Source organism: Lutra lutra, chromosome 7, assembly GCF_902655055.1.
Source record: "Lutra lutra chromosome 7, mLutLut1.2, whole genome shotgun sequence".
NCBI classification, from domain to species: domain Eukaryota; kingdom Metazoa; phylum Chordata; class Mammalia; order Carnivora; family Mustelidae; genus Lutra; species Lutra lutra.
The window spans coordinates 27,253,298-27,265,708 of record NC_062284.1 but is presented as its reverse complement, the minus strand read 5'-3'; the positions used below and the strand labels follow the sequence as shown (position 1 = coordinate 27,265,708).

The 12,411-nt window shown below is 38.6% G+C and overlaps 1 protein-coding gene across 8 annotated transcripts in view; it reads left to right on the top strand.

Annotated features, from left to right (window-relative positions):
- HERC2 (HECT and RLD domain containing E3 ubiquitin protein ligase 2) overlaps positions 1–12,411 on the top strand; it is a 237,320-nt gene that overhangs the window by 92,755 nt on the left and 132,154 nt on the right. For all 8 annotated transcript variants that reach the window (XM_047735659.1, XM_047735658.1, XM_047735652.1 and 5 more), the window contains 3 exons: positions 3,063–3,291; positions 3,400–3,524; positions 9,694–9,872. In XM_047735659.1, coding sequence (XP_047591615.1) covers positions 3,063–3,291; positions 3,400–3,524; positions 9,694–9,872 — 533 coding nt within the window. The remainder of the gene's footprint in view (positions 1–3,062; positions 3,292–3,399; positions 3,525–9,693; positions 9,873–12,411) is intronic.

Here is a 12,411-nt window from a genome sequence, read left to right as displayed (position 1 = left end):
CCCAGTTGTTTGTCACTTCCTATGGTTTATAGCATTCTTGCTGTCTGGTCAGTACTATGGAGAAAGATCTTGTACATGTCTCAGGCTTGATTTTTTTTGGCCCATATTTGCCTCGTGCCTTATGTTTTTCTGTTGCTTTGTTACATCTTTCTAGGTCCTTATGCTTTAGTTGTATCATTTTAAAATTTAAATATTCACTTAACAAAGCTTGAGTCTTAAAAACCATCCAGTTTGAGAATCTTTATTCATTACGTTAATTTAATTTTTTTAGAGTTATTGTGATTGCTAGTGTATTTGAATTTAGGTTTTCTGATTAGTTTTGTGTAAGGTTATTCTTCATTTTCTTATTTCTTGATAAAGTTTCCAAAACAGTTTTTTCTTTTCAAATACCTTTCATTGTTCCTAAGCTTTTCAGTTTGATTTCTGGACATTAATCAAGTTACAAAAAAATAAAATATTTCTTAATTCCACAAAGTGTTAAGTTAACCAGTACTTCTCCTCCTGAAAAAACATAGGGGTTATAGGATGCATTAAACCTATGCTCCCCTTTCCACCTTCTGTATTTAAATTGTCAGGTAGTTTATTGTTACACTGGATCTGAAACACACTGATTTGTGATGTGTATGTGTCCCTAAAAGAAAAATGCTCCCAGTTGTGATATGCAAGATACATTTCTTCAGATTTAAGACATGAAAAATTGTCCTCCAATTAATTATCATCATAATCATCATTTTTTTTTTAAAGATTTTATTTATTTATTTGACAGAGAGAGATCACAAGCAGGCAGAGAGGCAGTCAGAGAGAGAGGAGGAAGCAGTCTCCCCGCTGAGCAGAGAGCCCGACGCGGGGCTCGATCCCAGGACCCCGAGATCATGACCTGAGCTGAAGGCAGCGGCTTAATCCACTGAGCCACCCAGGCTCCCCATAATCATCATTTTTTAAGAGACCAAACTTACATAGTCTTTTTACTTATTTATTTATTTTAACCAATTTGTTTTGTCATTGTGGCTTACATCCTCTTCCACCTGGGTACCTCCTGCAGTAAGTTTCTTTATCAAGGTCTGTGGGTTATAAAGTCTGAAAACTCTGCTTGAATGCTCTTAAGATAATTTAATAGGGCTTAGCTTTTTAGGTTACTTGTTGTTTTATCAACAGTTTGAAGGTGTTCTTTCTTCTGATTTTTATTGTTGCTGGTGAGAATTGTTACATTGGCATAATTGTTTCCTTGTAACTAATTTGCCTTTCTTTTTGGTAGCCTTTTAGATGTTTTTTTTGTTTTATAATTTTAACATACTCTGTCTAGGTGAGGATTTATTTTCCTATGTATAACTTGAGGTTATGATTCTCATTCAATCTGAGATTACGTATTTTTGTTAGGTTTTGAAAAACATTCCCTATTTATCATTGAATTTGCTCTCTTTTTTATCTACTTTTCCCTTGGAGATCTCCTTCTTTATGTGTTTTGAACTTTTCTCATCTTCCCAAGTACTGTTTCTTTATAATATTCACTTTCTATCTTTCCATTCTGCCTTCTCTTTTTTCTCCAGTGCTCTCTCTCTTTTAGTTCCCAAATCCTTTAGCTGATTGTTCCATAGTTTTGAGTTGTCCATTATTTAATAAGTACTTGCATGATCACAGCATTACACATATTAATTCATTAAATCCATGTGCCACCATCCAAGAGGTAGGACCCTTGATGAGTATTGCTAGATGAGGATGTACAGAGAAGTTCAGGAATGTGGCCCAGGTCAGGTATCCATTGCATGGAGATTCAGGGCTAGAACCTGGGCCCGGGCTTTTCACAGTTCTGCTTGAGGTTTTTATTTTTGTAGCTGTTTTTCTCATTTTTAGAATTTATATTTGGGTTTTTTCAAGGCGTTCATTGTTCTTTACATTCTTATCTTTTGGGTTTTGTGCCTTCCTTGATCTCTAAGAACATTTATTTATTTATATTTTTTAAAGATCTTATTTATTTATTTATTTGAGAGGGTGGGGAGAGACAGAGAGACTCCCAAGCAGACTCCATGCTGAGTGGAGCCTGGCATTGAGCTCAGTCCCACAACTCCAGGATTACAACCTGAGCCAAAACCAAAAGCTTGATGCTTAAATGACTGTGCCACCCATGAACACCCAGAACATTTACTCTTTTTTTGCATTCATTTCAGTGTTTGTATTGCTGCCTACTCTAGGGGCATGAGTTCTGCCTCGTATAAGAGCTTTGTCTTTGATTTTCCCTTGTGACCTAGTGTGGCTTGTCCTTTCTGTCTTTAACAGCACTTTCAGGGGAGGTCTTGCTAGAGGTCTCTCTTTGCCTTTGGCTATGGTGATGTCCCTAGAGGACAGTTTTGTATTTGTGTCTCTGAAGCGTCATGTGTTTCTCAGACTCTAGATGTTTCGGTGTTCAGTTCTTGACTTGTGGTATCTATATCTAGTTGGTTGAGATGAATTTGATTTTACATCTGCTCACAGGGAAGGCCAGGTCTCTGATTTCTTGTGGGGTCTCTTTGTACCCAGAGCCTTCGTGGGTAGTGTTGCCTTCAAGTCCTGACTGGTGATAGACCAGTGATCTTCAGTGGTTCAGTGGGTTGCCGTGAGCAGTTTGGATTTCAGGCCTGAAGGTCTTGATCTGCTCTCAGAGCCCAGAACCTGTTAGCTCCTGCTATGTGTGTCTGAGTTCTGGTTTGGCCCTTGAGGAGTTTCCTTGTGTACTTTCAGCTTGGCTGTATAATCTTTTAAAAGTTTTTTGGTTGTATTATATTCACTCTTTCTCTGTTTGGTACAGATGGTTGGGGGTGGGGTAGAGATTGCTGTATAACCTCTCTGTTGATCTTGAGATCTTCCATGTGTGTATTTAAATCGGGCTTAGACAGTTCCTCTTAAAAATACCTTACCATCATTTCTCAGCTAGTATGGGTAAAATTTTTAGTTTGGTTAAAAAATTCATGTATCAGAACTTTTCCTTATTTAAATAAAATGCAATTTGAGATATTATTTAATCTTTAATAAGTTTTGAAATCCACTTGTTTTTAGGGGTTCTAAATTAATTATTTTTCTCCTTTCAGTTGCATGCTGCCATTAGTCACCAGGTTGACCCAGAATTCCTTGGTTTAGGTCTGGGCAGCGTCCTCCTCAACAGCTTGAAACAGACCGTGGTGGCCCTGGCCAGCAGTGCAGGCGTGCTGAGCACTGTGCAGGCAGCTGCCCAGGCTGTGCTGCAGAGCGGGTGGTCCGTGCTTCTGCCCACTGCTGAGGAGAGGGCCCGGGCACTCTCTGCTCTCCTGCCCTGTGCAGGTGGGCTTGGGTGAGGAGCAGGGATGGGGATGGGTTCTGGGTGCATAAGAGGGTGCGAAGAGGCGTTGGTGCTTACCTCACAATGGCAAAAGTGCTTTCCCTTTCTAGTTTCAGGCAATGAAGTTAACATAAGTCCAGGTCGTCGATTCATGATTGATCTCCTGGTGGGCAGCTTGATGGCTGATGGAGGCTTAGAGTCAGCCTTAAATGCAGCCATTACTGCAGAAATCCAGGTATGTTTCTACGAATGTGTATGTGAACTGACAGAGGCATTTTTTACCTGGCAGTCAGCTGAGATTGAAACACTGTACCCATGTGAAGAAATAGCAGCCTATTGCCAGAATAAAAAACTGAAACATAAAACTTTTAGTAACATCAAATATTTTCTATAATTAAAGCTTTTTTAATCTTACTAGTTAAAAATTTATTGAGATATTAAATATGATAAAATATATCCACTTTTATCTATTTAAAAGAATGTGACAGATACCCTAATCATATTATGAATCATTTCCATTACCCTAGAAAGTGCCGTTGTGCCTCTTTGCACTCAAAGTTAGGGCTCCCCTGCCTCCCTCAGATTAAATTAGTTTTGCCAGTTCTCAATGTTATATATATGGAATCTTATAGTATGTACTGTTTTGTGTCTGCTTTATTTTGCCTTGATAATTTTCAAACTCCTCTACATTGCTTTTACTGTTGAGGAGTGTTTCATTGTATGATTACGGCACTATTTGTTTATCTGTTCTCCTGTTAACAGACATTTGATTTTTTTTTTTTTTTTTTTTGATTGTCTAAAGCTGCTTTGATTATGCTGTGTACAGTTCTTTAGTGAACATGTGTTTTTTCTCTTGGGTAAATACTTTGAATTATAATTTGCTAGGTCTTATGGTGAATGTGTTTTTATAGTTTCCCAGAGTGGCTATGCCATTTAATTTGAACCAGCCTATGAGAGAGTTCTAGCTCTTTCTTGACCTCACCAACATGAGTCATGTCTTTCTTCATAAATTTAGCTATTCTGGGTGGGAGAGTGTGGTTTTTAATTTGCATTTCCATATACTTAATAGTTATTCATAGCTTGTTCTGTTGCTCTCATAGTTGCAATAGTTTTTTATTTACAAACTCACACTGGGGGCACCTGGGTGGCTCAGTGGGTTAAAGCCTCTGCCTTCGGCTCAGGTCATGATCCTAGAGTCCTGGGATCGAGCCCCACATCCGGCTCTCTGCTCTGCAGGGAGTCTGCTTCCCTTCTTCTCTCTCTGCCTGCCTCTCTGCCTACTTGTGATCTCTTTCTGTCAAATAAATAAATAAAATCTTAATTAAAAAAATAAAAACTCACACTGATGAAATTAGATGAAGTAAGTATATTAAAAGCAAAATAAGTCAGTCAGAAAAAGACAGTTATCATGATCTTACTCATATGTGGAATTTAAGAAACAAAACAGGATCATAGGAGAAGGAGGAAAAAATAAAACAAGATGAAATCAGAGAGGGAGACAAACCATAAGAGACTCTTAATCATAGGAAATAAACTGAGAGTTGCTGCAGGGGAGGGGAATGGTGGTGAAGGGATGGGGTAACCGGGACGGACATCAAGGAAGGCACGGGATGTAATGAACACAGGTTATTATATAAGACTGATGAATCACTGACCTCTACCTCTGAAACTGATAATATATTATATGTTAATTAATTGAATTTAAATTTAAAAAACCCTGTCTTTGAAAACATACCTAAATAGTTTGATTAAATTGAAAAAAAAAATAGAAGAAATCATGTATATAATGTTAGGAACAATGACAATTCTTTGTGTAGCTTATTTTTCAGGTACTGTGCTGTGTACTTTACTTTCATTTTCTCTTTTAACTTTGTCAACCTTGTTGAGTAGAAAAGTAGTTTAAAATTCCATTTTACAGATGTGAACTTAAGTACCCTGGAAATGTGATTTGCTAAGGTGTCAAGATGAGTTAGTGGCAGGTTTGCTGACTCCAGCCCTTTCTTCCTTTTCTTCTTCTTCTCCATAAAGCTCCATGTGAAAGCTTGCCTAATGGGAGCAGTGATAGTGAACAGGCAGAGGCAGTCCACATGTGGGTCAGAATTAGGTTTTAGGGTAAAGAGCAGACTCCTTTTTTTTTTTTTTTAAAGTTTTTATTTTAATTCCAGTTAGTTAACTTACAGTGTCATATTAGGTGCAGGTGTACAATGTCAAGCAACCTTGACATGACCCAAGTAGTATTTTTAGAACCTAGTAATTAATTAATTATTTTAATTGCTTATTACTTATTTATTTTATTAGTTTCAGAGGTAGAGTTCAGTGTTCATCAGTTGCATATAATACCCACTGCTTTTTACATTAAGTGCCTTCCTTAATGCCCATCACCCAGTTATCCCTTCCACCTATCTCCCCTCAACAGATGTTTCTCCAAAAAGACATAAAGATGGTTGCCAGACATAGGAAAAACTCAGCATCACTCAGCGTCAGTAAAATACAAATCAAAACCAGTGAGACACCACCTCACACCAGTTAGGATGGCTAAAATTAACAACTTAGGAAACAACAGTTACTGGTGAAGATGTGGAGGAAGGAGAGCCCTCTTACATTGTTGGTAGGAATGCAAACTGGTACAGCCACTCTGGAAAACAGTATGGTGGTTCCTCAGAAAGTTAAAAATAGAGGTACCCTACAACCCAGCAATTGCACTATTAGGTGTATATCCAAAGGACACAAACATAGTGACTTGAAGGGGCACATGCACCCCAGTGTTTACAGCAGCAGTGTCCACAATAGCCGAACTATAGAAAGAGCCCAGATGTTCAACAGATGAATAGATAAAGAAGATGTGGTGTGTGTGTGTGTGTATGTATGTATATATACATACATATATATGTATGTATATATATATATGTACACACCCATGTATATATACACACAACAAGGTATTACTCAGCCATCAAAAGAATGTAATCGTGCCACTTATAATGATGTGGGTGGAACTAGAGGGTATTATGCTAAGCAAAATAAGTCAGTCAGAGAGGGACAAATGGTTATATGATTTCACTCACATGTGGAATTTAAGAAACAAATGAACATAGGGGAAGGGAAGGAAAAATAAGATGAAAATTGAGAGGGAGACAAACCATAACTGACATTGAACTCTAGAACTTATTAATTTAGTTAGCAAATGTTTATTCTTCACTTCCTGTTGGAGAAAGGGAAGGACTTTTGGGGGGTGTTGGAGGAAAAGTGTTGCTGGGGGTAGAGAAGCTACAGAGATATATAGATTGTGATCTATATACTAATTAAGATGCCTAAAATAAGATAACTAATGGCCATTTAATTTAAAATTGTTATGAAGCTACAAAAGGGCATAAATAAAAATCTCATCATTTAGGAATTGTTAATATACCCATTTCATTGTTAATAGTTTTGGTGTAAAGTCTTTCAGATTTTTAAAGATGCAGATGTTTACTAATAATACTGATTATGGTGCTCTCATTAGTCTCAGTGATATATCAGTTTGCATCTTTTTTACTCATGAGGTTGCCATGTCTTCTATACACACATTGAATATTTTATTATGAATATTTTATTATGAATATTTTATTATGTCCATTTGTTCTGTTGCTTTGGGGAAGTCTGTCATATGGAAAGGGAATTCCTTCTTATTCCTGTGGTTTTTGTGTTTTTTTTTAACAACCTATTATTGACAATTTAAGTTCTAGATATTTTTACTACTATAAATTATTAATTATATTCTTATAGATTATAAGTCATGGAATATAAGAATGATAAATAGGAACAGGTTCTGGAAATGAAATTATGCTGGGTCAAAGCATGCACTTTTGTTTTTTTAAGATTTATTTATTTATTTGACAGAGAGCACAAACAGGGTGAGGTGCAGGCAGAGGGAGAGAAAGAAGCAGGCTCCCTGCTGAGGAGGGAACCCAACGCAGGGCTTAATCCCAGGACCCTGGGATCATGACCCTCTGAGCTGAAGGCAGACACTTAACTAATTGAGCCACCCAGGCACCCCATGCATGCATATTTTTTATCTTTCTGATTCATGTTACCTTCTTATCCTTAAGGGTGGGTGGCCCAGTTCCAGTCCCACCAGTGAGATCAGGTTTTCATCCCCACACTCCTCAGAACTGGGATGGACTATTGGGGTTAAGACAGTTCTGGCTTTTGTCATTAGAAAACAAAGCCTGAATAACATGGAGGGCATGGGGAGATGGAGAGGAAAAGTGAGTTGGGGGAAATTGAAGGGGGAGATGAAGCACGAGAGACTGTGGACTCTGAGAAACAAATTGAGGGTTTTGGAGGGGAGGGTGGTGGGAGGTTGGGTGAGCCTGGTGGTGGGTATTATGGAGGGCACGTATTGCATGGAGCACTGGGTGTTGTGCATAAACAATGAATTCTGGAACACTGAAAAGAAATAAAATAAATAAATAAATAAGAAAACAAAGCCCAGAAAGAAAGAACTTTTTGGCTTTTTCACAGTATATTTGGTCACTAGAGCAATGCTTGGTATAGTTTTTAGGAATATTGGTCGCATTTGACTGGCAAAGATACCTCTTATTTTTCTTTTTCACTTTTTTCTGTATTCACAGAGTTGTGCAACCATCATCACCACTATCTAATTTCAGAACATTTTCATTACTCCAGAAAGGAACTCTGTGCCTCTTAACAATCAACCCCTATTCCCTACTCCTTCCAGCCATTGACAATTACTAATGTACTTTCTGTCTCTGAAAGATTTTCTGGCTCTGGGCTTTGCGTATAAACCGATTTATACAATATGTGACCTTTTATATCTGGTTTCTTTTTCCTTAGCCTAGTTTTTTCAAAGTTTATTCATGTTGTACTTCATTTTCTGAAATTGCTAAATAATATTCCATTGTATATTTTTTGTTTATCCTTTCATTTTGTTTATCCATTCATCAACTGATGGACATTCAGTTGTCTCTGCTTCTTTTTTTTTTTTTAAGATTTTATTTATTTGACAGAGATCACAAGTAGGCAGAGAGAGAGGAGGAAGCAGGCTCCTTGCTGAGCAGAGAGCCCACTGTGGGGCTCAATCCCAGGACCCTGGGATCATGACCCGAGCCGAAGGCAGAGGCTTTAGCCCACTGAGCCACCCAGGCATCCCCAGTTGTCTCTACTTTTAAGTTATTATGAAAATGCTATTATGAACATTTGTATATAGATTTTTGTTTGGACATATTTTTTTTCTTATAACTGTATGTCTAGGAATGGAGTTGTTGAGTTTTATGGTAACTCTGTGTTTAATGTTTCGAAGAATGGCCGTATTTTTTCTTAAGTGGCTGTGCCATTTTACATTCCCAGTAGGAATATTAGAGAGTTCTAGTTTTCCACATCCTTGTTAATGCTTGCTATTGTCCAACTTTTCTATTATAGCCATCCTAACGGTGTAAATTTCTCTGATGACTAATAATGTGGAGCATCTTTTCATGTGCTTAGTAGCCATTTATACATCTTCTTTGAAGATACATCTTGTTCAAATCCTTTGCTTATTTTTTTTTAAAGATTTATTTAGTTATTTATTTGACAGAGAGAGAGAGATCACAAGTAGGCAGAGAGTCCGACAGAGAGAGAGAGAGAGAAGCAGGCTCCCTGCTGAGCAAAGAGCCTGATGCGGGGCTCGATCCCAGGACACTGAGATCATGACCTGAGCCGAAGGCAGCGGCTTAATCCACTGAGCCACCCAGGCGCCCCTCCTTTGCTTATTTTAAATTGGTTTATTTATCTTTTAATTGTTGAGTTGTAAGAATTTTTTGTATTCTGAACACATGTCTCATTTGGAATATATCCTCTCATTCTTGGGTTCTTGGTTCATGTTTGCAAAACAGATAGACTGTGCATGTATGGGGCCGATTGTATCGGGTATTTTTTTTTTTTAAAGATTTTATTTATTTATTTGACAGAGAGAAATCACAAGTAAGCAGAGAGGCAGGCAGAGAGAGAGAAGGAAGCAGGCTCCCTGCTGAGCAGAAAGCCTGATGTGGGGCTCGAACCCAGGACCTGGGATCATGACCTGAGCTGAAGGCAGCGGCTTAACCCACTGAGCCACCCAGGCGCCCCTGTATCGGGTATTTTTGAGATCAGGAATAAAGATTTCAGGGACTTCACAAAAGGAAGCTGGAGACCATCAGCAATGGCACCCTGGACATTGGATTTTTAGGACAAGTAGTGTGTTTAGAAACTGAGCACCTGAGTAATGGGATTTCAGAGAAATGGGCATGGACCAGTACCATCATGTGGTTTGTGAGTTAGTGCACAGAGGCTGGGACATTTAGATTATGGGATCAGGGCTCGGTCCAGGGTGCCTTCACACTTGCTACTAAGGTAACTGGTAACCAGTTCCGTTTTATGAATTACAGGATATAGAAGCCAAAAAAGAAGCACAGAAGGAAAAAGAAATTGATGAACAAGAAGCCAGTGCCTCAACATTTCACAGAAGTAGGACTCCATTGGATAAAGATCTTATTAATACAGGGATCTATGAATCTTCTGGAAAACAGTGTTTGCCTTTGGTTCAACTCATACAACAGCTTCTTAGGTAAATAGTATTAGATATATTTTAACAGGAGGGTTATTGGTTTTCACAGTAAGATAGTGAGATCTAGCACTAGGGTCTCAAAAGTGTGTTTGGGTATTGAGGAAATACTCTGAAATTTCCCTAGATAGGTTTTGGGGTAAAGAGCAGACTCTTTTTTTTTTTTTTTTTTTTAAATTTTAACTTTAACTCCAGTTAACTTACAATGTTATATATTAGCTCCAGGTGTACAGTATACTAATTAGAATATAGTAATTCAACTGTTTTGTAAACTACCGTGTGCTCATTACAAGTACACTCCTTAATTTCCGTCACTTGTTTAACCAATCCTCCCTGCCCATCCCCCCGACCCCTTTCCTCTAGTAACCATCAGTTTTGTTTTTTTTTTAAAAGATTTATTTATTCATTTGACAGAGATCATAAGTAGGCAGAGAGGCAGGCAGAGAGAGAGAGGGAAGCAGGCTCCCTGCTGAGCAGAGAGCCCAACTCGGGGCTTGATCTCAGGACCCTGAGATCATGACCTGAGCCGAAGGCAGAGGCTTTAACCCAGTGAGCCACCCAGGCGCCCCTAGTAACCATCAGTTTGTTCTCTAATTAAAGGTCTGTTTCTTAGTTTGTCTGTCCCCCTCCGCCTTCTGTTCTTTTGTCTTCTTAAATTCCATGAATGAGTGAGATTATATGGTATTTGTCTTTTTCTATCTGACTTATTTTCCTTTGCATTGTACTCTCTAGCTCCATTCATGTCATTGTAAAAGGCAAGATTTCTTTTTTTAATGGCTGAACCAATATTGCTTTGTGCGTGTGTGTATATATATCTTCTTTATCTATTCATCATTGATGGACACTTGAGCTGCTTCCATAATTTGGCTATTGTAAATAATGCTGCTATAAACATAGGGGGGCCTATATCCCTTTGAATTAATGTTTTTATATTCTTTGGGTAAATAATCCAGTAGCATGATTGCTGGATTATAAGGTAATTCTATTTTTAACTTTTTTGAGAAACCTCCGCACTGTTTCAAGAGCAAACTTTTAACAGATGAGAGGAGAGGTTGGAGTGTGTGAGATAGAACTAGAGATTCTAAAGATTTTCACACAAGAGAAAATTGGAGTGTATGAGATAGAAAAAGATTCTTATTCTCATTAGTAAACAGTAGATGCAAATGAAAATCATTGTGGTAGAGTTATTTCTTTTAAAACATATCATTGCTGGGATGCCTGGGTGGCTCAGTTGGTTAAGCGGCTGCCTTCAGCTCAGTTCATGATCCCAGAGTCCTGGGATCGAGTCCCACATTGGGCTCCTTGCTCGACAGGAGCCTGCTTCGCCCTCTGCCTTTGCCTGCCACTCTGTCTGCCTGTGCTTGCTCTCCCTCTCTCTCTCTAATAAATAAATAAAATCTTAAAAAAAAAAATAAAACATATCATTGCCTCATTGTGTATATCACAGATTTATGTGTATTACTTTCTAAGACAACTTTTAATTTAGAAGCTGAAATAAATAAAAGAATGGTGAACATTGTTTCTGAAGGCTCTATCAGGAGTAGATAAGAATTAATTAGAGTCAGAATATAAACATAGAAACCTTAGGCTGAAGTGATCATACACTTTTTGGTGAAACTTGTCAACCAGTGCTTCAGTGTCATTCAAATCAAAAAGATAAAAGAAAATATCAAGGTGATTTCTGAAAGGCATTTGTTAGACAATGGAAAATTGTTGTCCCTCTATTTAACAAAGCTATCTGTGTAAACTTGGCTCCTGGTTTGTTTCATTTTCTCCACGTAGAGAAAGTAAAGCTCTGGAGTGTTGGCTTAAGCAGCTAAGTCCAAGAGAGCAGGGAGCTCTGCCCGCATGTCTAGAAGAGTGGCGGGTGGTATGCTGCTGGTGTGGGGGCAGCCTGCTTTCTATATGGAAGCACCAGAATTTACTGGACACACTGAACTTTTTTTTTTTTTTTTAAAGATTTTATTTATTTATCTGACAGAGATCACAAGCAGACAGAGAGGCAGGCAGAGAGAGAGAGGGAAGCAGGCTCCCTGCTGAGCAGAGAGCCCGATGTGGGACTTGATCCCAGGACCCTGAGATCATGACCTGAGCCGAAGGCAGCGGCTTAACCCACTGAGCCACCCAGGCGCCCCTATTATTATTATTTTTTTAATTAGTCACCATGTCCAGCCTAGTGCCCAACACGGGGCTTGAACTCATGACCCTGATATCAATACCTGAGCTGAGATCAAGAGTTGGATGCTTAACCGACCAAGCCACCAGGTGCCCCTGGCAGAACCTCTTAAATAACATATGTGGCTCCCTGGCATTATGTTACTGTTGGACAGTACTTTCTAGACCACTCTTACAGTTTGTCTTCTGAACCTTTGGCATGCAGGGAGGAATTGGCTCCCCAGCAGTTTTTTTTTTTTTTTTTTTAGATTTTTATTTATTTATTTATTTGACAGAGAGAAATCACAAGTAAGCAGAGAGGCAGGCAGAGAGAGAGGAGGAAGCAGGCTCCCTGCTGAGCAGAAAGCCCGATGTGGGGCTCGAACCC